General features: G+C 36.5%; 1 protein-coding gene across 5 annotated transcripts in view; it reads right to left on the reverse strand.

Annotated features, from left to right (window-relative positions):
* Nucleotides 1-3,992: 3,992 nt before the first annotated feature.
* ZDHHC14 (zDHHC palmitoyltransferase 14) overlaps nucleotides 3,993-26,110 on the reverse strand; it is a 116,421-nt gene continuing 94,303 nt past the window's right edge. For 3 of the 5 annotated variants that reach the window (XM_074862770.1, XM_074862765.1, XM_074862766.1), the window contains 5 exons: nucleotides 25,187-25,235; nucleotides 20,375-20,477; nucleotides 18,540-18,649; nucleotides 16,060-16,162; nucleotides 3,993-7,074 (listed from right to left, as the gene is read on the reverse strand). In XM_074862770.1, coding sequence (XP_074718871.1) covers nucleotides 6,673-7,074; nucleotides 16,060-16,162; nucleotides 18,540-18,649; nucleotides 20,375-20,477; nucleotides 25,187-25,235 — 767 coding nt within the window. In that variant the 3' untranslated portion in view covers nucleotides 3,993-6,672. The remainder of the gene's footprint in view (nucleotides 7,075-16,059; nucleotides 16,163-18,539; nucleotides 18,650-20,374; nucleotides 20,478-25,186; nucleotides 25,236-26,110) is intronic. The other 2 variants (XM_074862767.1, XM_074862769.1) reach the window with 1 other exon arrangement.

Below are 26,110 nucleotides of genomic sequence, written 5' to 3' on the forward strand. Positions count from 1 at the left end.
AACCTTATTTTCTTTTTCAAATGTAACTCTAATAAAAGATAGACATTGTGAATATAAAAACAACAGCAGTACTTTTGAGATGCTGTCTTAATATTTCACTAGAGTTGAAAAGTCATATAGATAATAAATTAAATTCTAAGTACATAACCTACTATTTATTTAAAGATTAAACACCATTTGTGTTCCAAAAGGTTTTTCAATTGAGGTTTTCAGAATCTGTGGAAACTTTCAGAACCTTGTTTTTCCTTTCAATTTAGAAAGAAAACCAAGTACACAAAAATATTAGGTATTTTCTGCATGCTAGAAATTTAGCTGGTTAGTCAGCACTACTGAACATGCTTTTAATTTTCTGTGACCTACCTAGAAAGAAACTTAACACTTTGCTAAAAAAAAAAGACAAGAAGAGAAAGCTCATCTAGCTGTGGTTTCTGCCAGGAATTCTGCCCTTCCTATTCCAGCCAAGAACCATGATCAGTTGCTGCACTATGACAAGGCACATAGCAGGGCAAATTAGAAATCCTACAACCAATTTTACTCCTACATCCAATTAATACTCCTATGTATAAGTAGCTTTTTTAAAAAAAAAAAAAAAAAAAAGAGAAATGAACCTTCCTGGTGACAAACTGTGTGAACCCATTGCACTCTAGCACTCTCTCTCCTGACAATGTAGGAGACTCAGGAAACAGGTCACAGGACTTCAACACCTTTGCTACCAAAAACCTTGTGCTTAGTGAACACATACGCAACAGGAATCACTTACTCATACCCTTCACACGAACACTGCTTTCACAACAGTGCCACCACCTTGACTGAACTTTCCACCATCCTTAGGAGTTCATTCCCTAACAAGTATGACACGTAAATCGTCCGCCTGAACTTTCACCTCACAACTGGCAGTCCCCAGCGCAGTCAGATCCCTGCAGATTGCTATGGACAGACTGTAGAGTGTAACACCAAAGGGAGATACTTCTGAGCCTGCTAAATTCACATCCTTTTCTCAACTGTATATGGAGTTTTCAAGAGGAGCTCAAGAAAGGCTCCAAGAGTTGTCACATCACAGATCACTGAGCCAAGTTGCTTTAAGGTGGTCCCTTCCTGTCCTTTCTATAACTACACCTAAATGCACACAGGTAAGTCCCAGCAGCTGTTACCAGCTTCAAGTTGTTGAAGATTTAAATTACAGTGGGGTTAAACTTAGTTTTGTTTTTCCAAGTTTTCAGAAGAGGCAATGTAGCTGAAGTCTGGAAGGGCATAAAATGCATCAAGGTAACACTGGCATTAACACTTTGTTGTGCCAGTGGAACTGACTTTGGTATATACTGCAGAGTAAATATATCTCTGTGGGACAGATCTTTTTGGTTTGTAAACCACAAAATTTATCTAGCCTGTAGTCTTAATCCTTATTTGCACACTAGTCACAGAAACTCTGACTGAATTCCAGGTTTCACGTCCAATTGGCGAGACTGCTGCTTAGGGAAATGCTCTACTTAAAGGTGAGCAAATGTAATGAAGGTATCACCAAGAAACACAGAACCCTACTACACCATCTATTTTCCCAGTGCAATGGCACTTCTGGTATGGAAATGTAGAATGCTAAAACAATTATCAGTATGGAAATGCAAAATGCTAAAGCAATTACCATTTTCAACATAGTCAATGCCTTGAGCTTCCCATTAACTTCAAACGGACCAAGTTTTCACCTGTTTTTGTATTTACAGATGTATTTTCAAAACAGAAGTAGGAAAAATTAGGGGAGAGGAGCTTGAAGGCAGATCAGCTCCTCGCATTTTTCTCATCATCTTGCTACAGTTGCTTTCTCTCAAAAGTCTGACCTTATTTCTCTTAATTTTTTTTCCAGAATGATTTTTAAGAAATTTCTCACAAAAATATTTGAATTGTGAGCAATTGGGTTTTTTTTAAAAAAATTGATTAATATTGACAGCTGCCCTCTTTTTTTTCCCCCATGTGTCTTTTTTGTTTATACCTCTCCCCTCCTTCCACATTTACAGGTAATTCCTCTTTTCCTCCATGTCACCTGCTAATCTTCTCTGTTCTGCTTTCACTCAGTCTTCTCTCTTTCATCTTCTTATTCTCATCCTCTCTGACCTACCTTAGAAACAAACTCGTATTTTCTCTCTTCCTCACATCCAAAAGCTGTTCTCCTCCCCACCCTGCATTGTTTGTGCTGAACTTCCAAATTCTGTAGTTGAATGTTAACAGATAGTTGCCTTCTGGTGATGGAACTGAATTGCTTCATCAACTCAGAATTAATCCAGATTTGCACATGTTTAAGTAGCTCACTTAATCCCACGAGTCTTTTGGAAGTCCAGGCAGTGCACTCAGCCAGATGTCAAACCGCAATGTCTGTGCAGGCATAAAATCAAAACCAGGAAGCCCTGACCCAGATGGATCCTGAAAACTAGGACAGTTCTAGTTTAAATGAACTAAATCTATATGCAACCGTTTAAAACACATTCCATTCATATTCTGGGTTTAAGAATATCTGAAAGTGTGTTGAAGTATACTACCTCGTTTCACTTCAGCCCTTAAAACAAAATCATTCAGGCAGCAACTGATTTTTAAAACAAAGAATCAGGCTGGCCCACGGCCGAACACACCATGTTCATCTTCAGTGTACCACTGCTCAATAAGAAGGGAAAAATCAACAAATACATGACGACAGTTCCCACATATAATTTAAACCAGAAAAGAACTAAAGTAAGGAATGTATCCCTCTATAACATTGCTGAGTTGTTCTTCAAGCCATAGTGGATTTGGGAACTAAAAGACAAACAGAAGCTCAATTTTGTTAGTTCTGCAGAGATGCTCCTTCATTTAATATTTTGAACATTAGGCAATAATATACTTACCGTGAATATTATACTCACTGTATAGATTTAAACAAATACAAAATCTGCAATATCACAAGTTGGTCATCTGCCTTGTAACACATGCTGCTAACCCATAGGTCTTTGGGTTTGAGATTAGTTTGCTTCTTCTAAGATTATTCACTAGTATCAACTGCAAAACAGCTAATCTTCCACCTATAAGATTATTTTTAATGAGTGTATTAACTACTTAATGCAGAAATACATCTACCTGTATCATCAGTTAATGTGAACAGATGAAAAGTTGACAAAGGATGCACTATAATACAAAAATACAATAATTTTGACATTTATTATATTATTGTTTAACTGATAAGAATATAGAAATCCCTTTTAAAACAGAAATGCCTTTGAGAAATCACAAGAATAAAGAGCCTTTAAAAATATTTTATGAAGCACTGTATTTTGTTCTACACAGCATATTATATAGACACCTAGAAGGGAAAAATGTTATTTAAAAAACCAAAGCAGAATAAATATTTATCAGATAAACTAACCAGTTTTTACACATTCAAAGATTTTAGACGTTTAAGAAAAAATTACTTTTCTGAAAATATTAACTTTCGCTTCAGTTCTAAATTTATAAATCAGACTAACATGGAAAGAGCTATTTAATGCTAGTATACTAATTGTCAAAGAAAAAAAACATAGAAAAAACCCTGTGCAGTATTCACTGGGATTATCATTTTGGATCCCTCGTGTGCATGCTTTGTAATCATAGCTCAAAGTAAAATAAAAAAAAAAAATCAAATCTGCAGAGTAAGTGATCCATAGTTACTTTGCTGACTCATTTCAGATGCACATGCAAGTTCCAATGAAGTGAACGCCCACTGAAGACAGCTGTGATGAAGGTGAGGGGAACAGACCAAAAACACTGTTAGAGGCACCTCTTCGATCAACCTGCTGCTAAATCACTGCCTGCTGTCAAAGACTGCAATTACCACAGCATGTGGGTTAATAGACTTAGTTCCGAAATCTTCCAGCAGATGTCCTCGCAAGGCAGTCGTGTCAGGGAGGTTAGAGATGTCACCATTTAAAAAAGGCTGAGATGGGAAGGAAAATAGACTTAAAACAGGGGTGATATAAATATATAGATACACAAACTCAAAGTATTTAATTTATTCTCACATGCCAAACTTAAAAACATAGACAGCATGTCAAAAAAATAAGGTTGTCATCTTAAAAACAAGTCATCTGAACAACTACAATAACTATCACATTTGTTTGAAGTAGCATGTTTCCAATTTGTTACATAATTCCTACACCTCACTTATAAACAACACAGAAGGTTCAAAAAATGATGGTGAAAAGCATGAGCACAAGGAACAGCACAGAGACTCTAATCCTGTCCTTCTCCCTTGAGTTTCATATTAAAACTGACACTAATTTTATTGTGCACACAGAGCTTTCTAGTAGTAGTAGCTTTCTGCACTACTCCCTAGTGGCAATGACATACAAATGTTGTCACGAAGTTGGTATTCTTGGAAGCATAAAATCCCTCAGGCATTTCAGGGAGACTTAAAAAGAACAATTTCCTTAAAATAGTAATCCTCATCATTACTGCTTCAAGTGGAAAGTTTTGGTACCACATTAAAAGTATTTGACCTCTCCTTCCACATAATGAGTAATGCATCCACAGTTAACTACCCACAGACACCTATGAGATAATGATTCAGTCAAGTACTGGTCTACAAACTCCAAGCTGGGATTCTTTACCCAGGTCTATGAGACCTCAATCCATTACCTACTGTAATGCTGTTGTTCATGGCTTCATACGTGAGAAGCCACATCAGGGAAAGATGAAATCAAGATGATGAGCATCACTGACTCTTCTTCAGGAGCAGACACAGAAATAAATGCCGCTACTTGGGGCTTATTGGGACTTGTCAGTCACTACAGTTTGGATGCTGGAGAGAACTCAAGACTGTCCCAGCTTCAGGAAAATTCTGGAAGGGTGGCTCCAATAGCTGGGACAGACTTATCTGCCAGAGGTTCTTTGGTGGACCCATTATGGCAGTTACAGACAGAAAGTGTTGCTATGTTCTACACGCTGAATTAGGTCAAAACTAGCATCATCAATTATAGAAACAGATTGCTTACGAAATCTTAGAGGAGTAGGGTTTTTGTCAGTATCTTGTCTGATGCTTCAATAGTATGGGTGACTGATTTCCTGCAGACTGATTGTCCTCAATTTCAACAATGCAAGTAAAAACAGAAAGATTTTTATCTTGGTGTCACTGAATGACCACAGTGAACAATACAGAACTGTTCTATTTCCTAACTAGTGAACACTTTCATGGCACAGAAGCATCAGATAAAGTACATTCTGCACTTAGTTTGTCCTGAGAAAAGAATAATCCAGGTTCCACATCCTGAAAAGCATGTTAAATACAGTATTAAAGCTATTAAACTTTCTCAACTTAAGGTTCTCTTCAGCCATCATGAAAAATAATTATAAAAAAACTCTTTAACCTTTTTGTTGTGCTTTACTTAAACAAAAAAGCACAGAAGAATTCTATAAAATCAAGATTTCCATTTAAAATATTAAAGGACAAATACAAATGAAGAATGATGGCTGGGGGCAGCTACAGCCTATTGTTAACCAGGTAAGATTACTTTACTAAGCTGTCTGTCTTTGTCTTGATTCTTAAGCCCCTCACCCTTTAGCCATATGATAAGCAATACAGATTTACAGTCCAAGCAGAGGCTAACTCCACTGTTCCCAAATAAAGATTTCTTATGGGAACAAATACACATCTTGGACAAAACCATAAAAGATGCTGAAGCAAACCTGACTGTATCCAGCTCTTCCTCCATAGCTCTGGTTTCATTATGTAAACATATTCCAGTCAAATCTTTACAAACCATGTCAACAAGTCATGATTTCCCCCTCATTCCCCACGAAAACTGTGCAAGGATAACTGTACACATGTCCAAGAAATAGAGGATGTCATTTTATTGGAGGTCCACAGGTAATTGTATCACATTAGGGAGTGGAAGAATCTCATGGTATGGCACAACACAACACCTCACTCCAAACACTTAAACAGAAGGTTAAATGATATGCAACATGATCAAATCAGTAATTCTCCATCTTCTAGGCACCACTGATTAATTTAAAATAAACTTTAATAAATTGAAAAAATAATATAGTCCATTAATTTGTTTGTTGCACTGTCTTTAAATGAAACAGCACTTTGAAAGTCACAAATAAAAAAGCAGCACTTTCTCTTAATACCAACACCACTGTAACACATACTGTAGCGTGGCATGCAAATCCATATCTGCAGTCTTTTTTTTTTTTTTGTATTAACAAATGGAATGGTAATTTTCTATCTCAAATATTAGTAGCATAACATGTAAGTGCAGATCATTCTGGCCACAAGTGTGGTAAGCCTTAACAAGTGTGTATTACAAGAGCATAGAACACAGAGCATGACACTTACATCCAAAAATCTCTCTCTTTTGTACTGTACATGGTGTTTGTTACAGGCTGACTTCCAACTTGCTGTACCCAGGCTTCAGGAAATAAGATTATTGACCATTTCTGGTTTTGTTTAAAAATAAAATGCAGTCACCATCAAAGCACAACCATTAACAACCTGGTCAAAAAATGCCATAGCTCCATTGAAAAAAAACCTTGTCTTTTTAGTAGACTCCATTACGCGATAAAGTTTCCATTATAGGCATGTTACGAAGTCTTACAGTGGTACTGCAGTGTCACTCCTGTTAAGTAGAGATTTGTATAGACACCAAGAAACGGTGCAGTGTTCAAAAAAGCTGTTCAAACTGAGCTAAGCTTCACAAGACCACGCACTGAGTCTTCATGCAATGAATCCTGGCTGGCTAGACTCAGGACGTGCATTGTATGGCTGTGTGTAATAGGACTTCCACTTGGCAGCATCCCAGGGGGTGACGGAGCTTCTTCAGGAGTGAGAAACTGATGACCTTCGTGCTCCTCTTTTAATGGTATCATGTCTGTCAAACCTGTATCTGATGTGAGATTTGGCATAGAAGATGGTGGTGTTGGTTGCCCTAGAGTTAGAGTTGCACAAGGCCCACTGATAGAAGTCTTTCCTGGTAAAGGCAGCTCTTCACTAGTTATGCTTGGCTCACTCTGTAGTAGGGGGGTGGCAGCGGCCTGCAAAACGAATTTAGTGCTCTGAATGCACTGATCTTGGTCACACTGTAGAATGGAAGGGTGTCAAAATCATATAAGGCAAACAAAACAGAGAAAAAAGGGAGAATATGGACAAAAAGGTATGGAAAAGAATGGGGTGTGAAGAGAAAAAAAGAAAGCCATTAGTATCATTCCACGGTTAGCCACCCAAAAATCCCATTGCATGCTGCCCAAGGAAAAAAAAAAAGCATGCACAACTGAGCCAGTGCTTTGGATTACTATCAAAGTAAATTACGATTCATTCACAGTGCTCATGTAAGGGTTTTGGTAACTTTTAAAATAGTATTTTGTGAGCACTGTAATTCAAATGCTTTGCTTATTCTTGTTCAAAGTCATTTGGAAAGCCTAGCTGCACAGTCCGTGTGTAACTAACTGCATCAGACACCTCAAAACCTCCCTGATTCCAGGTGAGGTGAATCACTTCCACACTACTCATTTTACCCTAGAATAGCTAGCAGTTCAGAGAGAGGCCCATAGACAAAATCCAAGCATATTTCCAAGTTCAAAAACACTAGGCAAGACTTGGTCTTTTTATAATTGGTTTTCACATGTAGGAATTAAGGTGCTACAGAAGTTTTCCAGAGCAAGAATTCCTTTGATGCAGGTAGTTTTATAAAGATACAGCTGGCAATACAGCCTCTATGAGCAAAAATTCCACCCCCACCCCCCCATTTTAATACATTATATATACACTTTAAGGAATATACTACACTCTACTCAATACTCTAGAGGATGTATAGAAATTAGGCAGCAGTGCAGATGCAATAACTTGATATGAGCTTTCATTATTTTTAGGTTGTTTCTCGATTAACTTAATCTTGACAATGTGAAGAATCAAGGTGCAAACCACAAGTTTTCTGGCAAGCACTTGCACAATAACAAGCCAAATTCAGCATTATATAAATCCAATGAGTATTACCAGGAATGCTTTTGGCTCTATATCATTCCTATGAACTGTTTATACAAAATTATCATTCATTCCTTGAGATGACAAGACAGGTAGGTGTTTCAGTAATGTCCAGCTAGCTAAGCAGGTAGTACACCTACTGCCAAATTAAGCTTCTTTAACACAAACTGGCATGATTTTTGAGAGCTTCTAAGAACAATACATATTTAATTCATAGCCTGATTAGTTATAACATCTGCAGATTTTTCAAAATCCTGTTAAGATTCATTTGCCACACTACAGTTCTGCTGTGCAAGAGAAACACTACAGACAAATGAATACAACTATAAATCCAATGCAGCAAAGAAAATTTGGAAGCAAACAAGCAGAATAAAAACAACATATCCAGAGGTAAGACGTGCCTATTCACTGCTACTATTTCAAGGATTCTGTTAAAGCAATATGTTCTGCTTTACGACAGATTTCTTCTATCTGTATCAAATTACTGAAAGATGTTACAAAATCCAACATCTGTTGAAGATATTCCCGATCATAACTATTTCTACTAATATTACAGCAATTCCCTAAAATGCCCATTCTAGTTTAATAAGACATTGTGATATACTCTATGCAAGACTTTTGCTTCCTTTACTGTATGATCACTATGAATGCTTCCTCTGATATTTTCAGGTCCTCCAACTGCACCACTGAATAGCTTAATGATGGACGCACATGCATTGCACTCAGAAAGTGTGCAAGCAGACTACTTGGTCACAGTAGACAGGTAGTATTTTAAACGTGTCTAAGTGGTTTAAGACTCCAAGACCAACTACTTTTTGACAGGCAGATCCTTACTCAGTTACTTATTTTCCAACACACATGCTTTCACAAAGATAAATGCACTGACTTCCTGTTACATAAATTGAGCTCATATAAGCTGCAAGTAATTTTTTCTCCCCACAAAATGATGAACAGTGCCAGCCAAACAATTGAAGTGGTCCCATATCATTTCAGAGGGATTACCCACAGGCTTAAAGCCAAAACCTTGCATAAGTACCTTACTAAGAAGAAAACCGTCAGCATCTTTTAAAGTCAAGCTTTCAATTAGTAATTCAGTGTGAATAACTCATTCTTGATTAACATACTGTTATTCACGCCTGCTTATTTCAATTAAACTATAGCCCTTCAACCAACCTTACTATGCAGACCTTAAAAATCTGTTAACTGAATTTTCAAACTTCAAAAAGACCAACAAAATCCATCTTCTCTGAAGAGCAGTAGCCAAACAGCATGTTAAATAACAAAGGAATGCCTACAACCACTGGGGTACATTGAAAACAAATAATGGTAGCAGCTGACTTACTGCTTTAGTGAAGCTTCAGCACTGATCTTCAAAAGAAAATCATTAATGTGTTCCAGGCAATACGAGTACACGGTTTTAAATTAGCTGAAGGTAATTTACTTGAACTCATTGTATCATCTGAATTCATTTTCCTCTTACCCAACTCTAGTGCATTTCAACTGAATCAATACCGAAAAGATAAGTAGCCTCATAAAGCTCCATTAAGCAGTTATAAAACTTTTTCAGGTGCTGTATATCTCTTCTTCATTTTCCATTCTAAAGCCTCTCCTCTTATTCACATACATTTCAGGCTTGCCTTTTTTTTTTTTTTGTTCTATTTAACAGTGACCAACATGAAATACTCTAGGAAAACACAGGCTGCAAACAGCTTTCAAAAGTGAACCAGAGCAGGGTTTATATTAGGAAAGGTGGATGTGTTCAGTGAAGTTCTCAAAACCATCTGATAAAACCAACACATAATATAAAGATAGACTATTCTTGGGTCTAAACAGCCAACACAAAACTAAACAAGGAACTCAGATTTGTTTACAGGGCTGGCATGGTGGTTTTTTTCTAGTGCCAAAAGTCTTAACAGCTATTAATCACATGAATTTTTCAATGCCAGCATTTCAAATGAAATAAAAAAGCCTATGATTGTAACAAAAAAGACAAGCACTGAAATCTAAAGAGTTAAAAAATCTACTGTAGAAATTATTCTACCAGTATCTTCTTACTTCAGATCTACTGACTTTATTTTCCACTTAGAATTTCCACTGTTTCAGAGGAACAGCAGATTCTGAAGGTAAGACAAGTTTAATAAGTTCTACAAATACAGAAGTTCAATTATATATGTGCATAGAGATTTTCAGCCATCTCTGTATTTATTTTCACATCAAAAGGCACAAATTAAAGCAAATTAGACAAAGCCTAAAATTCTGTGTTTATTTGACAAATAATAAATACAAACAGCTAAGGAAACAATATTTTTCAATTTTCTTCCTGAGGAAAATCTGATTTTTTTTTCTAAGCTACACAAAACATACATGTTAACATAGTTGTTGTACATGGCAATATATTTTACACATTTCTAATGTCAAAGCCAGAAATTATTTACTTTGAATTTTAAATTAAATTTGTTAAAAATTTTCTAAACACTAGTAACATTAAAGAATTGTTACAGTTCTCAAGACGGAGAAAAACAGGTTGAATTACCTCAGCATCTCTAAATAAAGTACCAACAACAAAAAGTTTGGAGGAGACTGACAGCACTGAATGACAATGCTATGAAGGAACAGAAAGTATGCAAAAATACCACACTAAATGGATACAATAGATTGGTAAAGAGTGGAGGGATGAAGCTGTGCAACTGTTCCCAACAGCTGTAGGATTTCACAGTCAAAATCATGGTATTGCAGATACTGTGCGACAACTGAGCCGCAAAGCCCACCAAGTCAATGGCTCCACTAGCAAGTAATACAGTGCTTAGGAGTAGGTCTATGAAGAGAAACACCTCTGAAGCCAAAGGGGAAACTATACCTGTTCCAGGGATTTTACTTCAGACTAGCTACTGTTTGTTCTTATGGACTGAATGTCCGTGAATGGTTAGAGCATGCTGGGTGCGTTCCGGAAGCACATCTTCTGAAAGAAATCTAGTTCATGTGCTCCAATACTGCTCTGTGATGTGAACAAAAATGCAGTAAATAGGCACAATCAAAAAAATTGCTTCCAAAACACACCTCAACACAAAGCAAAATGCTGAAGTCCATTTACAGCATGTGCCCTTAATCCATTTTAACTGTGAAGTAAAATGCTTTAGTGAAAAACCTCTATCAACCTTGACTGTAGTAATGTTGACTTGGTAGGAGCCCTAAATTCCGTTTTGGGCAATGCTAAATTGTATGACATTAAATATACAAGGAAACACACTCGTAAAACTTCCAGCAATGTGGGGCTCGTATCCTTGCTGATCTTTCTACTGTCATGATAGAAATACTTACTCCTAATAAAAAGAATATGAAAAGCAAAGGAAAAAGTACACTAGGATGGTCAGAGTTAACGTTCCCTGGATCAGCTGGACTGCTATTTCCAGATCAATGCTACAAATACTGAAGTGAACGTTTGTGAGAGGACTTTCCTGTATGTCTCACTGGTAATGAATGTTGCGCATGCACTATTATGGTTCCTACAATTTTCAGTGGTATGTGCAAGTAAGAAAACAAACGCTAACTACAGAATTTTCATGCAGGAAAGGAAAGGAGCACTGGAAATAAGGCAATTTGGCACACAAAGAACTACCTAAGCACTGGAGATGCCTAGGAATGCAGGAGTACAAGCAAATTTCTTAAAAATAAAGAAATAAACCTGTTGTGACACAGAGGCAGATAGAAGTAAAATCTATCACTTTATAAGGCATTAGAGAATTCCTAGAGACATCATAATAAAAGTAAACCAAACTAATTCCTCTAAAAAAAAGTGCATGGAGTGAGATAGGTTCTGTGTTTCTTCATAATGGATTACCAAAGAATAAAATACCCTGTATCAAAATCCAAGAAATAACTCAGGCCTTCAAGAGAAGGCTAAGTACTACAGACTTACAGATCCACGTAATGGTAGCTGATGGATTTATGGTGAAAGAAAGAAAATAGAGAAAATGCTGATTTCGTAATGGATGAGATACTGTGTTTCATGTGAAAAAAATTTCTTAAGAATGAGAAGAGAGATACTTGGGCAATCAACCTAATGAAGAGCTTGTAAAAATAACCAGCAATAAAATGCAACAGGGAAATACAGATCTACAAATCATGAGCTCCAAGTGACCATGCTTGTCACATGGATAAAGATATTAAGAAGCTGTCTAACGAATTTAGCAGATTGATTTCAAATTATGTCGGAAGAGATTGGAAATGTGCCAGGAAAAAAATAATTATACGTGCTTCCAAGTCTTCAAAAAAGTAAATATAACTTCAGCTCTTTGTAAAATAAGGAAGATACTAAGGAGAGAACAGGAAAACAGGCTCTTTTATAAAGATCTAGGGAAAAAAAATCGTAGTATGGGTCTATGAAGCACTGATTACAGCAACAACCTTGACTTTCTGAGATTGTGACAAACTGAGTCACTAGCACAAGTAGGGTAGCTCCTATATGAAATATTCGAAGTCTCAAGGGCAAAATTACCACAAAAGCTGTTAAATACAAAAATGGTGCCCCACAAATGGTATCCTGAATAAGAGATAATGTATTGCACTGAAAACGAGTGTCTGGCAAGTTTAAACTTGCCTGATATTTATTTTGAGCTTAAATACAAAAATGATATGCTAAAAGATATATTAAAATAAATGAAAGCAGAATACAATACTAAACAACCCAGAGAGATTTAAAGAACAATGAGAGGCTAGTTGGGTGAGGCACAAGAATTCTATTTAGAAAGACACAAGTCACTGAGTAAAAGATTCAAGGGAAGGGAAGAGAAGGAAAGAGAGAAGGGAAGGAATAAGAGAAGACAAGTGTGAGAGAAGATGCTCATTACAATCTTCCTTTAATATCAATGGGCAGGAGAGACATTTTAGCACACTTACATGGATTAAGTAGTATAACAGCTAGACATTAAGATTCAACACAGATAAAATGATGTAATGTATTCTGGAATAAAATCCAAGGAAACACACCATAAAGGTGTACTGGAACACACTTCAGATTTCTAGGAAGTTATTTCTTGTACTCAAAAGCATTAAAACTTGCTGAAATAGTATAATTATCTCTGATGATGTATAAATGGCTAAATCTCTGCCATTTAAAAAGTATTTATGGAATAAGACTATGATCTACACATGCTCTTAAGTCAAGGAATTTCACTTTGCCTGTCCTTACCTGAAACTGTAGTAATACAAGTTGCAGTACCAAATACATCCCCTTCAAACTTGCCAGTTCTTTGTGGTTCACCTGGCTCAGCTCCAAGAAAGTGTTTTTCATTTTATGCCTCTGCCTTTTTCCCAAGGTACGCAACCTTCCAGAAGGGAAGACTGAACCATATTCCATTTTTTGCCTAACCTTTGTCAGTGAGGACATGAGGTAAAAAGGAAACCTTGTCTTCCACAAAGACCTTCCCTCTACTGTTATGCTTCCACTTAGCATCTTGGGCTTGAGCTAGTCTGTTATTTAAACCATCTATCACCAAAGGAAATTTTGATGTTTGCATCTGAACTTCTAGCAAGAGGGATTCTAGAGAATCTTGCAAAGATTCCTCCTCAAAAAAAGAACCAAAACCAACCAAACAAAAAAACCCCAAAACCCAACGAAAAAATCAAACAAGGGGATGCTGCATGCCTCACTTTACTTCTGCCATAAAGTGTACTCCACTGCCTTTCACTCAACCACCTTCTGCGGTCCTTTCCAGTGGAGAACAAGTGAATGGCTGGTGTTCCCAGTGCTCCTGTTCCCAAACTTCTTCAGAAGAATCTAAGGTTGTGTACTAGGAAGAAAGCTCAGAGAAACAGATACTGTAAAGCCTGGAAAAGCACTAGGGGTCACACTTCATGGGAAAAAGGTTAAATAGAATAATGACGCTTTACTTGATTATTTCTGTCTAAATTTAAATCAGAACAGGAAGTCTGGTAACTGAAAAGAACGGCTTGAAACAACTAAGCTAGCAGTAGGGTGAATTAATTTTGTTAGAAAAAAAGAAAATCTGCTATGTGGATGAGATTGAGATCTTAATTGTGAAATAGGGAAATCAGTTTTGTTGTTTCCTGCTTTATGAGATAAGACAGACGGGAACCTGAAAGTAGGCACAGAGTCTACTAAGAAGAGCAAAAACGCTGACCTTAGAACAAAGAAAAAGGGAAATGTGAAACAAGAACAAATTGGAAGCAAAGTTATGTCCCACTGCATTGTTGCCAGCAGGAAATGAATTTATAACTTCTTATGCTTCAAACAACTCAGGAAAGAATGCAAGATTTTAAATGAGGAAGAGAAAAATAGTGCTAGAGAGACTGGGAAACTAAGCAGGTCTTTGACAGTTTGCAACAAAACTCAAGGGAGAAATTTTAACGCTGATAGCCAGCTGCCACTAGAAGCCAATTGGTCTTGGATACAGACCAGGAATAATACCCTGAGAAAAATGGTATCACAGTCAAAGCTATTCCTCCATACCAAACAGGACATATTACATTTTTCAAGCTTCTTCTGAGAGATCATTTTCAGGAATGAAAGCTGCACATTTCCAAGTGACTCTGGCAACTGTTAAAGAACCCAAGCCTTTTCCAGCTCAAGTAGTGTGATGTTCTAGGATATAAGATGTTCAAATCCTTGAAGAATTTGTGTAATTACAGGTTTTACACACTAAAATCATAACAGCTATCTGTTTGACTTAAAGTAATACCATAACAGATTTCTCCATTTCTAGAGACAAATTTAGTCCATTTTATATCAAACTGGCACAATATTTTCTCATTAATAACTAGTAATAACGATAGTGTCTTCTTTCAATGCAAGTATAATTCTTATAATGTTAAGATATTTTAATGCCAGGGACTTACTGTGGGTTAATGATCGTCACATAAGAAGCCTTGACAGATTCAGAAAGTTTGGGTAATCCTTGAAAGACCTCAGGCTGTTTCTAAGGTTTGCTTTCTCTTCCCCCCCTTTTTTTTTTTTTTAGAATCCCCTCTTCTCTTTTCAAAGGTACATATTTTTTGAGTAAAATTTGCATGGAGCATTGCCTTGTTCTGCACAACCGCACCTCACAGAAGACTCAGAATTAATACTGTGTCTCTAATACATTTTCTCATAAAGGAGACTAACGAATCTTCTATTTAATCCTCAAAATAGTAAGTAAAACACCTTAGAAACTACAACAAAATTTTTACACCAGTTTATCAGTGACACTAAAACTAATTTGTCTGGGAAGAGTGAGTCTTTTCTTCTTTTATTCAAAAGAAAGGCTGAATTATATCAGAAGGCCTTGTGGCCACCTCTTTTTTGGCAGAGGGAGGGTGTCCGTAACTCATGGCTTCTTTGACAAAGTCTTAGAACCCACATAATATTAAGATATGTGTATAACAATTCAGAAATAGGCACATATGTAAGATGCTTGCCTTTGGAAAAAGATCTCTTTCCAGTTATTCTTTTCTTCTTGGCACTGAAAATCCTATCTTCCACTATGATAGCCAATGCTACCAGCAAAAAAACAAAGTAAAACCTACTGGCACGGTTTCAAAGATGTTTTTGTTGTAACAATCCAGTTGCCATTTTTTGTTCATTGGAAGTTCAGTGTCCTCCTGCTCTTTCTTCAACATACTTCTCCCCTAGAAACTTCTCTTTGTTCATCTTTGCTTTTTAAAACACATTAGTCTATGTAAAACCGGAGCGTACAAGCAAAGAAGGAAATAGAGTATGAAGAAAGTGCCATACAAAATAACAGTTAGCTGGAAAATGATGAACCAGAGCAAGTCCATGGTACTTGAATATTCCGGTTCAAACAGCAGGTGTCAACAGTACAAGTCAAAATGCCAGTATATTCAATAACTGAACAGTGTAGAAAAGCCTCTCTTTTTTTAGAATCCATGAGCAATAACTATTACAATGTGTGAAACATACATTAAAAAGAGCCTTGAGGTTTTTTTTTTCTTTACTGTTAATAAACATGTCATTCCACCCAGAGTGTCAGCTGTATCCAGTTAGTTATTACTTGATTAGTTCACATGAAAGTGGAGAAGGAAAACATTCACAGGAATCTTGATGAACAACACTATGGGATGATTCCTACCATGTTGCTCTGAGATTGTGTGGCCCCGTACATAGTAATGCCATTTGATGGTCCTGCTAATTGCGGTGTATCTGGCTGTATAAATCCTCTTCTATCAATTAAGCTACAGAATAATCAAAATAAAGAAAAAGTATTAGAGATATTTCTGATCAGTAACTACCTCCTCTCGATAAAAAGAAAGTGAAAAATTTTCTGTCCTACAACAGACCATAATACTTTGCCAGTACCTTCAAATGTTCCCTTTTATTCAACTGATGTATAAGACTTCATTTCTACTCATCAGCAAGGTAGTTGTTTCCTTGTAATACTATCTGCCACATAATCACATATACTGCTACATTTCTGGATTTTTATCACAGACAAAAGATTTTGAAGCTTACCAGCAGATACCACAAAACCTAAGAACTTTAAACCATGGGTGTGAAAAGAAATTATAAAGGTCACTAGTGCACACAGAATCAGTATCTATTTTGAAGCTTCATTTGTTATCAGTTTCCACACCTCTAAATTAAAGCTACTTAATCACAAAATTTAGAAAGAGGAACTTTTGCTCAGACAACTTACTTGCCAGGTGTTTCATGACAGTCGCTTAAGGCTGTTTATAGTGCTCAACTATTACCAAAGTGATGCACTCATAAAATTTATTTCCATCTAAGAAAATGTTTTGTGGATAAATTAATAAAAATAGGTAAAAAATCTATATAAGATTATAAAGAAAATAAATAGAATGGAATAATCTCACCTAAAGATTTTGCTAAAATTCCACATGCAATTTTACTCTCGTTTTGATAGCTATAAACCTCACTTAGGTTCTGCTAGTTAATACTCATAAAAAGCTGAATGTACAGACCAAAGTACTATATTCTACATGTGTATTAGCTCATATCACTGCCATACAAAAAAAAAAAACCAACCCATAAGTTATTCAAATGGTTATGTTTCAATCCATTCAAAGTAGGGTGAGTTTTTGTTTGGTTTTGTTGTTGTTGTTGTTTTAAATTATATGTAGCTTTCAATTATAGTTCCATATATTTTTAATCATAGGCCAAAATGTTTTTTTCTTGTGACTTGAACAATGTTATTTCCCATCTGGAAAAGTACAAATTTTACCACAGGATACCAAATTTTAACTGTAGGGTTTATAGTTCCAGTTACTAAGACATAAAGACAGGAATGTCTTAAAACACCTGAGAGCTAAAGTCAGCATAGAACTGGTTTTATTTCCTGATAAGGGTCCAGACGGCTTCAATTTTTAAAGACAAGAACAGGATGCATAAAAAAAAAAAAATCAAAGTCAATGAGGTTTCCACCATTTGGAGACCCGTTTAAGCTTTCCTCATGAAGGTCTGCAGAATAGGTTTTTATGTACATGCACAACACTTAGAAATCCACCTGACATTATAATCTGCCATCTGAAAAGCACTCCTACAAAAATCAGATGCTTAGAAAAGTTATATAATTTATTATATCAGAACACTAGTTAGACCTATGCTGACAGCTATGGATCTGAAAGTTACTGTTGAGGACATGTAAAATGCATTCTGAATTTCCTAGCATAGGTTTAAAAATGAGAAACATAATCTTTAACAAAATTGAGAAAAGTCTGGATTATTTACAGATCCTCTCTTGATCTGCATTCCATTCTCAAAGGCATTTGAACATTTTGAATTTTAAGCTGTAATTGCTGCTAAACCACTTTAACAAAATTTAAAGAAAAAAATAATATTTAGTGACTTGGCACACAGCTGAGATTAAAAATCAAAAAAAGCAATGTTATAATTTACATTTTACAGTCAGAAAATTTTTACTGTTGTTCACAAAATACCTCCCTCTACATACACTTTGGCATCTAAATAAGTTATGTTACAACACTGAATTTAGGAAAAAAAAATGTACGAACTCTGTTAAAACACAGGAACCAATGCCAGTCTGATCTAATTGAGTGCTGCTATTTGTATCAGCCTAAGATGCTATTTTAAATACTGAGAAATATGCAGTTTTAATAAAGATTTCCATTTGGAGCCAAACAAAAGAATTTGAAGCATAGCATTGAGTTGTTGTGTCACACACTTTTATGAAAAGCAAAATGGCAAATTGGAGAGTGTGACTCACGTCACATTTGTTAGATATGTAAATTTAATAAACTTTCAAATTGCTCATCATGCAACAGCTAACTACTAAAAATCTTTTACAGCTAGAAGTTCTTAACTGCAGTAGCAAAAGTCCAAAGAACAGATAAGCAAGTTTATTTTCATTTCAGATGTGAACCTTAAATATATTTTACAGGATCTGATCACTAACTTAGTGTAACCACAATTTACCAACTCATCTACTACCAGAGAAAAACTTAATTAACACTTCTAATGGACAGTAAAACAAAACTTTATTTTTGATGAGTAAACTCACGCCATCAAAGAATATTTTTTTCACCAATAATCATGTGGCTTCGTTTATACTAACAATATTTTTGATACTCTTACCTTGGAGAGAGGGGCCCACAGAGTGCAGCACAGCAATTAGTAAAGATGTTGCCATAACTGTATGGATTGTAGTTTTCTTTACCTCTTTTATTTGACCATGATCCTTTAATCTGAAGAGATATGAACAAGACGCATCACATATAATACAATACAGAAAATGGCTGAGACAAATTAAGGGTTACCAAAGCAGCAACATGCTACTTACATCAGAAGCAGACCAGAGAAAACCCATGATCCCACTTTCCAAACAGCTTAGAGCTTTGGGCTGTTATAAAAGGCTGGACCCTAAAATCTTACAAGCAAGCACATGCTTTACCTCTGTAGATTTAGACAACTCAAAATCTCAAAGGATCGATATACTCACAGTAGGAATCTCAGCACCTAAACATAATGGCCTAAGTGTAATTTTACAAATGATATGGCACATTTTACAGAAGAGGTTCAATTGCAACATACCATTAAAGCCAGCAATAGAGTACTTCTCTTCCATACTCTTGGGTAAGATCTCAAGCTGTGCAATACCACACAACATCTTCCCTAAAGTTCACAAATGGCTCTAAACTACTATGAAGCAACTGCAGTAATTTACTACCGTTTAGGGCATATTACATTTTCTTTTAGCTAGTGTTGCTTTTCTGTTTGAGATACTTGAGAGCCTGAGTAAAATGTCTTACTGTATTCAACTGGAAATGTATGCTTTAAATGAAATTACTGAACAGTTTACTTGAAATTCAATGTTACATTGCTGCAGTTCCCTGCTATCTGACTTTCAACAATCCAAGAGACATTTATTTGAGGAAAGCGGGGGGGATAGTGAAAGCACTCTGGGTCCATCTAGAGAGACAATGTTGGCCTAAACCTAACAACTGAGGAATACCAGAGTATCTCATCTGTCTTACTAATGGGGCAGATTTCTTCAAAGGCTACTTGCTTGGCTACTTGATGCCAAGTCACAATTCATTCTGAGCCTGCTTGGTGAGTTTTTTCATGTTGATTGGTATTGTAAAATTTTAACAGTGACCTTAAACAACAACAAAACGTGTTTGACAATCCCAAAGATGCTACTTTTATATTTGCCAGATACCTATGAAAAAAGGTATGACAGAAAATTACAATGAAATAATTTTAAGATAGTGGTAATTTGTTAGATTACTTGCTAATTTCCAATACGCTTTCTATACCATTAGCTACTTAGGTATTTTTATTTTCTCCTTTCATTCATTTTGTATTTCTCCTTTTAGTTTGGGGAGGACACATGAAGCTCCACATACAGTTAAACACAATTTCACACCAAAACAATGGAAACCTATGTGCATAATAGGAAAACTGCAGAAATTAGAAAGTTGACCTTTAAATTAATGATATACTCCTTGCCAGAGGTTTTAGACCTTAGACTGGCAAAGAAATTTCAAAGGAAAAATAAAGGATGAAATTTTTGTTTGGGGAATTTGACACTTTGCAATTTTTACAGTAAACAATTTCTGAGTCAAAGAATATTTAGGACTCCCAGTGAAAGATACTGAAAACTATTTAGTAATTTCATACTGTATAATATACACTTGTTTCTTTGTCTCCTCTCTTCTTTATTTTCCTATTTCAAGATACAGGTCCTGCGGGTATATATCATAATGGACACACTACGTAATCAGCACATCTTCAAGCCACAACAAATACAGTCCAAATGATCTCTTCTGATATTTTGAATCGAGCATGATCAGGTTACTTCCTTCTTTCCCACTGAGGCATTCACAAAATTATGCAAGCAGGTGGCACTTCTCCAAGAATAACAGAGAAAAACCTTCTCATTGCTATTTAGAAACATACTATGAACTTACATCTTCATTTGTTGTTTGATTGGAGCTGATCAAATATGTGTGAAAACCTGAGAGGCCAACAATGGACCATACTGAGAAAAAACACACCACAGCTTCCAGCACAGTAATCGAAAGTTAAGGAAATACATGCAAATGGAAAAAAAAAATGTTATATCCAATAACAAGTAGTTACAACCACAAAATTCAGGGTAGGCAACTTATAGTCCACAAGTCCCTTGAGATCTTTGGGGTACTTCAAAGGGGTCAGCAAAAATTAAACTCAGAAAAACAAGCCCACTGTCATTAGGCTTTAGTGTACAGGCCACTGAACAGCATCTATACCAGCAAATATTAAGGGTCTGCAGATTGAAAAAGGCTAGAAACTACTGATGAGTGGTTCTGATCTTAACTGTTGAAATTCAAATTTTCATGTTCACTCTGTAAAAGTTATCACACTTGTATTAAGACAGGTAAATTGATAAGTAACAGTAAATAACAGCTCTGATGGGGCGAGAGGAAGATCAAACACAAGAAAGGTAACCCAAGGCTAGCTGAATAGCAAATACTGAACAGATATCTTGTACAAATATTTAGTGCACAATGGGAGTCCTAAGCCAGGACTAAGGGTTTTAGATCTGTGCTCATACATATAGCAACAACAGTTAAATAAAACTGCATCTCAGTCATATCTTCTATCTCCTGTCTTTCTTCTATTACTGAAGTTAAGATGCTGATAGGGATCTTAACACTAGCACCAAAGTGCACTAAGTCCAAGTAAAATATAAAATTCACTTACTCTCTCAAGTCCCTCTAATAACTGGATATATTCTACATTACAACTGTGGGGAGTGCCTGAATGGCCCAGCCTTGGCAAATGGCCTGGATAATAACTCCTGTTAAGCCTGTGAGTGTAAATAGTTGGGGTGGGGTTGAATACTCAAAACTCAGCAGCATTTACCCAAAACTTATCACGTTAAAGAGGAAGACTGTCAACTCCCAACTCACTGTGCTGCTATTAAACAGTAGCTGAGGAATTAGAAGACGACTTTTTGAAGGAGGCATCAGCCTGAATTGTAAGAAAAATCACAAAAAATGGCAGAAGACAACTTGAAGTGGGAACAGCAGCAGTCAAAACTTGGGTTTGGTACAGCCACAAGTCACTCTGCTGGCATCTTCCTAGCCCAGACAGAGCATCCTCCCTGTCAGACGCTGTCAGTAGTCTGCATCCAGACAGCAGACTGCTAGTATGTGGTGCAACATATAGGGACTTGCACCCAAGGTACATGTATGTGAGCTCGTGGGGCGCTTTCTCACCTGCATGTTGTAGGGAGTAGCACAGGTACACATACAGCAAGAGCACCCACACTTCCAAGAGGGTAGCGAAGGTGTGCCCATGCATGTGTGTGTGTACCACGAGAACTTTTCAAACTAGCTGTGTTTCCAATCCTTATAAACCACATAACCCAAATGCTATAAAGAAATAACCAGGCTTTAAAAGTGAGATTGATACACTAGGAAAGTCAGTCAGCACTCAGTCTTGGATACTTACTACAGTGTATATCATTCCTTTAACTCTAAAGGAGTCATCATCTCAGCAATCAGACAATAAAGTTGCTTCTAAACTTTGTATCATCAAGCATAAAAGAGCAACTTTCTACAGAAGGCTTCCTGCCACGTTTTTTTATTTATACATATTTTTATTTACACACAATAGCTATGAACTCAGAATACATCTACTTTGGGAATATTATCTTCTATACCACTTCAATTGTAAATTGTTTTTAGGGAACATGAATCAACAGCAGAAAAGGCTTTGGTTCCTAGAAAAATAGATATAATAAATCAGTCAGGACAAGACAAGGGGAAAAGAATAGGATAAAAATAATCTGTATAATAATCATATATCAACCTTTAGTGAAGTCAGTTTCCAAGACAAGACCAACTCAAAATATTCCACAACAAGGACACAGCCTTAAAACATACAAAAACATCCTTATCGCTGAACCTATCAATAGAAGAGAAATATGACAGCTCCTCAACATTATACAGAGACACAGACCGGAAAATGCATGGATGGATGTAAGTATTTGTGATAAATAATCCTAATAGTAATTAACAGTGAAGAGTTTTGTACTGCTGGTCTGCTCTCACCTAACGAATTGGGAAATACCTAAACCGTCTGTGTAACTTCCCCTAGAACCTAATTCACTCAGAGTGGTTTAAAAGCCAGAAAAGAGTCATTTGCATTCTGAGCAAATCTGCTCCAAAAGCAACATGATGACCACAGTGCATTGCTGAGCAGCATGTTCACTACTCTCCTCCTCAAACTACGCGGAGTCAAACCAACACAACATAGGAACTCAGTCTCAGTTGACTGTGCAACAGCCACAGCTAAAGCAAGGAGAACGGATAAGGAAGTAGACTGTTGTTAGCAGAGGGTTCAGAAAAGTGTAAAAGAAGGGAACAACCCCAAAACATTATGCACAATATAAACTGGGCTTTTAGAGGGTAGAAATCGTAAGGAAAGCTGTAGAGGAGCACTGTTGGGTAGAATCTACACACCAAGACTAAGAGGAAGAATCACCAGGTCAGAAAAGGGGAACCTTAGAGGGAGAAGGGCTCCCTGCAACCTCATCAGGTGTCAGAGCACACCACTAACAGTCTTTGCCATGATTACACTCAAGAGGGTCCTGAAAAATCAGTTGCTCTCCCCCGGTAATTCCTACTGACAAAAAATGGAATTCCTTTCAGTTCAAGACCTCTTTCAGTTCCCCATTGAAAGTGACTTCTTTCCCCAAGAAAGAGACTTCTTTCAGTTCCCCACACCAAGATCAAAAAAGATGTCTAGAACAGGAGGTGTTAGATTAACATGACTCAATTAATTAAAAAACAAACACAAAAGAGCAATATATTCTGAACATAAAGCATAACTTACTAGCATAATGTAACACTCCCTTGGTATCTCACACAGCATTGTTAGCAAGACAGAAATGGCAGTGTTCTCTGTGCCCGAATTGACTGGCTTGCTCCAAAGCAGCATTCCCAATACTATTTGCACAATTTGATTTTTTACTGTTAGGAATTGTAACCAAACTATTGAATTGTCCAACATATCACTATCAAACCAGGCCATTTCTACAAGATGTGCTACTAAACCTTTTCAAGCAGCACATCTCTGAATACAACTATGGATAAGCAGCCCATTGTTCCTGTACAAGGATTCTCAAATGCACAGTTACCTTTTGATTTAAGGACAATTGAAAGCTATTCTCAGTTTGAAAATAGTTTGAAAGAGTAATCTTTTGTAAGAAATGATTCCAACTGTTTTAATTGGAAGCTATTGTTGTGTTATTTAGGACAGTTTGTTTGTGCTTTGTAAAATTTGTACAAAAAAAAATCTGAACAGTGGCTTTGTTTAAAAAGAGAGTTTACAGCTTAGTGACTCTACCTGAGACACACACACACAAAAATTGAATCTAGAATGTGAAGAATTTGACACTTGGAAAAACTACCGGGAAAGAGAGGTCTCTCTCTATGCACAACTACAACCGACAGAGTAAGAGGTTTTTCTTCCTACTCTTCTGTGGAAAAGAGTGAACTGTGTGAGGCACATTGAACAAAAGAATTTTCCTTGGCACAAGCATGGGAAAGAATTCTTTTCATTGTATCTTTGTGAGAGGTGCAAACTGTTTATTTAGACACAAACCATTCAAAACATATAAATAAGGAGTGGAAGCTTACAGTCTGTATAGAAATGTAAGGAAGAAACTAACAGTAGTTATGTCAGCTTCCCATTTTTCCATTATGTTAGCTGCTTTCACACAGAAGGAACCTTTTCCATTCTCACTGAGTAGAAAATATACAGAAACCTCCTGTGAAGTGATAAAAAGAATGTGGAGTATTTACAGTACAGGACCACAGAATGGTTTGGGTCAGAGGGAACCTTTAAAGATCAACTAGTCCAAACCCCCTGACATAGGCAGGGACATCTTCCACTAAGATCAGGTTGCTCAAAGCCCCGTCCAACCTGTCCTTGAGCACTTCCAGGGATGAGGCATCTCTGGGAAACCCCTTCCAGCATCTCATCATCCACACTGTAAAAGCTTTCTCTGTATAGCCAACCTAAATCTACCCTCAAGTTTAAAACCGTTGTCCCTTGTCCCATCACTACAGGCCCTGGTAAAAAGTCTTTCTATGTCTTTCTTATGAACCCCCTTTACATACCAAAAGACCACAATAAGATCTCCCCAGAGTCTTCTCTTCTCCAGACTGAACAACAATAGTAGTCCCTGTGTTTGCACGTGTATACTTTTATGTAACAGAAGTTGATACTTGAAAATGAATTCTCTAAAAACAGTAAATCAACATAAGAATACTTTCAGGAATTGAACTCTTCAGGGACAGCTTATGGTGTCAGTTGTTCCACAATCTACTTTTTCTTTCTTGACAAGAATCAGCCATTTTGGATACTTTCTGTTGTAAAAGCAGAGGAATTTGGGTATTTTAAATGAAACCACAGCATGGCTATAGTGTAAGATATATTTATGAATTCTGTCACAAATATATATGGGGCATATTTCCATCACACATAGAAACTACAGACCTTTGTCACAAGTACTACTCTGCAAAAGATGAAGAATAAAAACCACTCCAGGCTATAAGTCTCTTTCCTACCTCCAACATGTGGCGATAAATCTTATTATGCAGGAAGTGATGAAATTATTAACTGAAAAAGTCCCAAATGCACATATCCAACACAGCAAGAAAACAAGCAAAAACATCTCAGATGTTATTTTGCAACAAGATCTACAATTTGTTTCAGTGAAAGGATATCTTGCAGGACTGTCCTTCAGGGCATTGAGGAACCCTGTTTGTTGAGAACCTGTAGAAACAGAACCCAAAATTACCAGCTGAGTAAGAAATTGGACTACCGGCTTTTTTCACCATAGTTAACACAATTAATATTTGAAGATCAACCGCATAATCATATAATAGATTTACTAATATGAATCTGAAAATATGTTGCTCAGCAGCAACAACATCAGAAAGAAATCTTGGGTAAGTTATCAGGTCTAACATCTGCAGGGTATTTTCTCAGTCATACCAAACTGATGCACGCATACTTTCCCATGAACAAGATTTCTGATTATCCCTGTTCTTTTCAGACCTAATATGGAAACAAAAAATTATAAGCTACTTTTGTATTTTGAAATACTAAAGTAACTTTTTGACTTGGAAGATTTATTCTATAAACCCAGATTCTCACCTTTCCCTCCTTTGTCCTGGAAGCAGCCAAAGTTCTCTAGACTATAATCTTGTTCCTACTGCACCTGCACAGATTTTTCTAATAGGTGCTTGTTGCCTCTGGGCAAATGAGAATATCTACTAGCGGAAAAAAGCTCAAGAGCAGCATGATCCAATGAGCTAGAGATGCAGAAGCATCCACTTGGGTTCCAGAATCAGGAGATATTAATCAAAAAGGGTAATTTGACAATTTGCTGAATGCAACAAGTGAATTAGTTTGTAATAACTGACTCAGCGTCTCATAGCTATAGGCACATCGTTTGCATTTTACTGTGTAACTTAAATGATATAAATGCATTGGGCTGAAAGTCTTTCCCACAGCAAAAATTTCCCCCTTAGCTAAATTCATCTGAAGATTTGTATGAAGAGAGAAGAATCTTGTCTTTAAAACAAAAAGAAAAAATATATGTGTGTGTATACTGTGTATACACTGTTTGCCATTAGGAAGTGAAA

The sequence above is a fragment of the Strix uralensis genome, chromosome 3, assembly GCF_047716275.1.
Source record: "Strix uralensis isolate ZFMK-TIS-50842 chromosome 3, bStrUra1, whole genome shotgun sequence".
Classification (NCBI taxonomy): Eukaryota; Metazoa; Chordata; class Aves; order Strigiformes; family Strigidae; genus Strix; species Strix uralensis.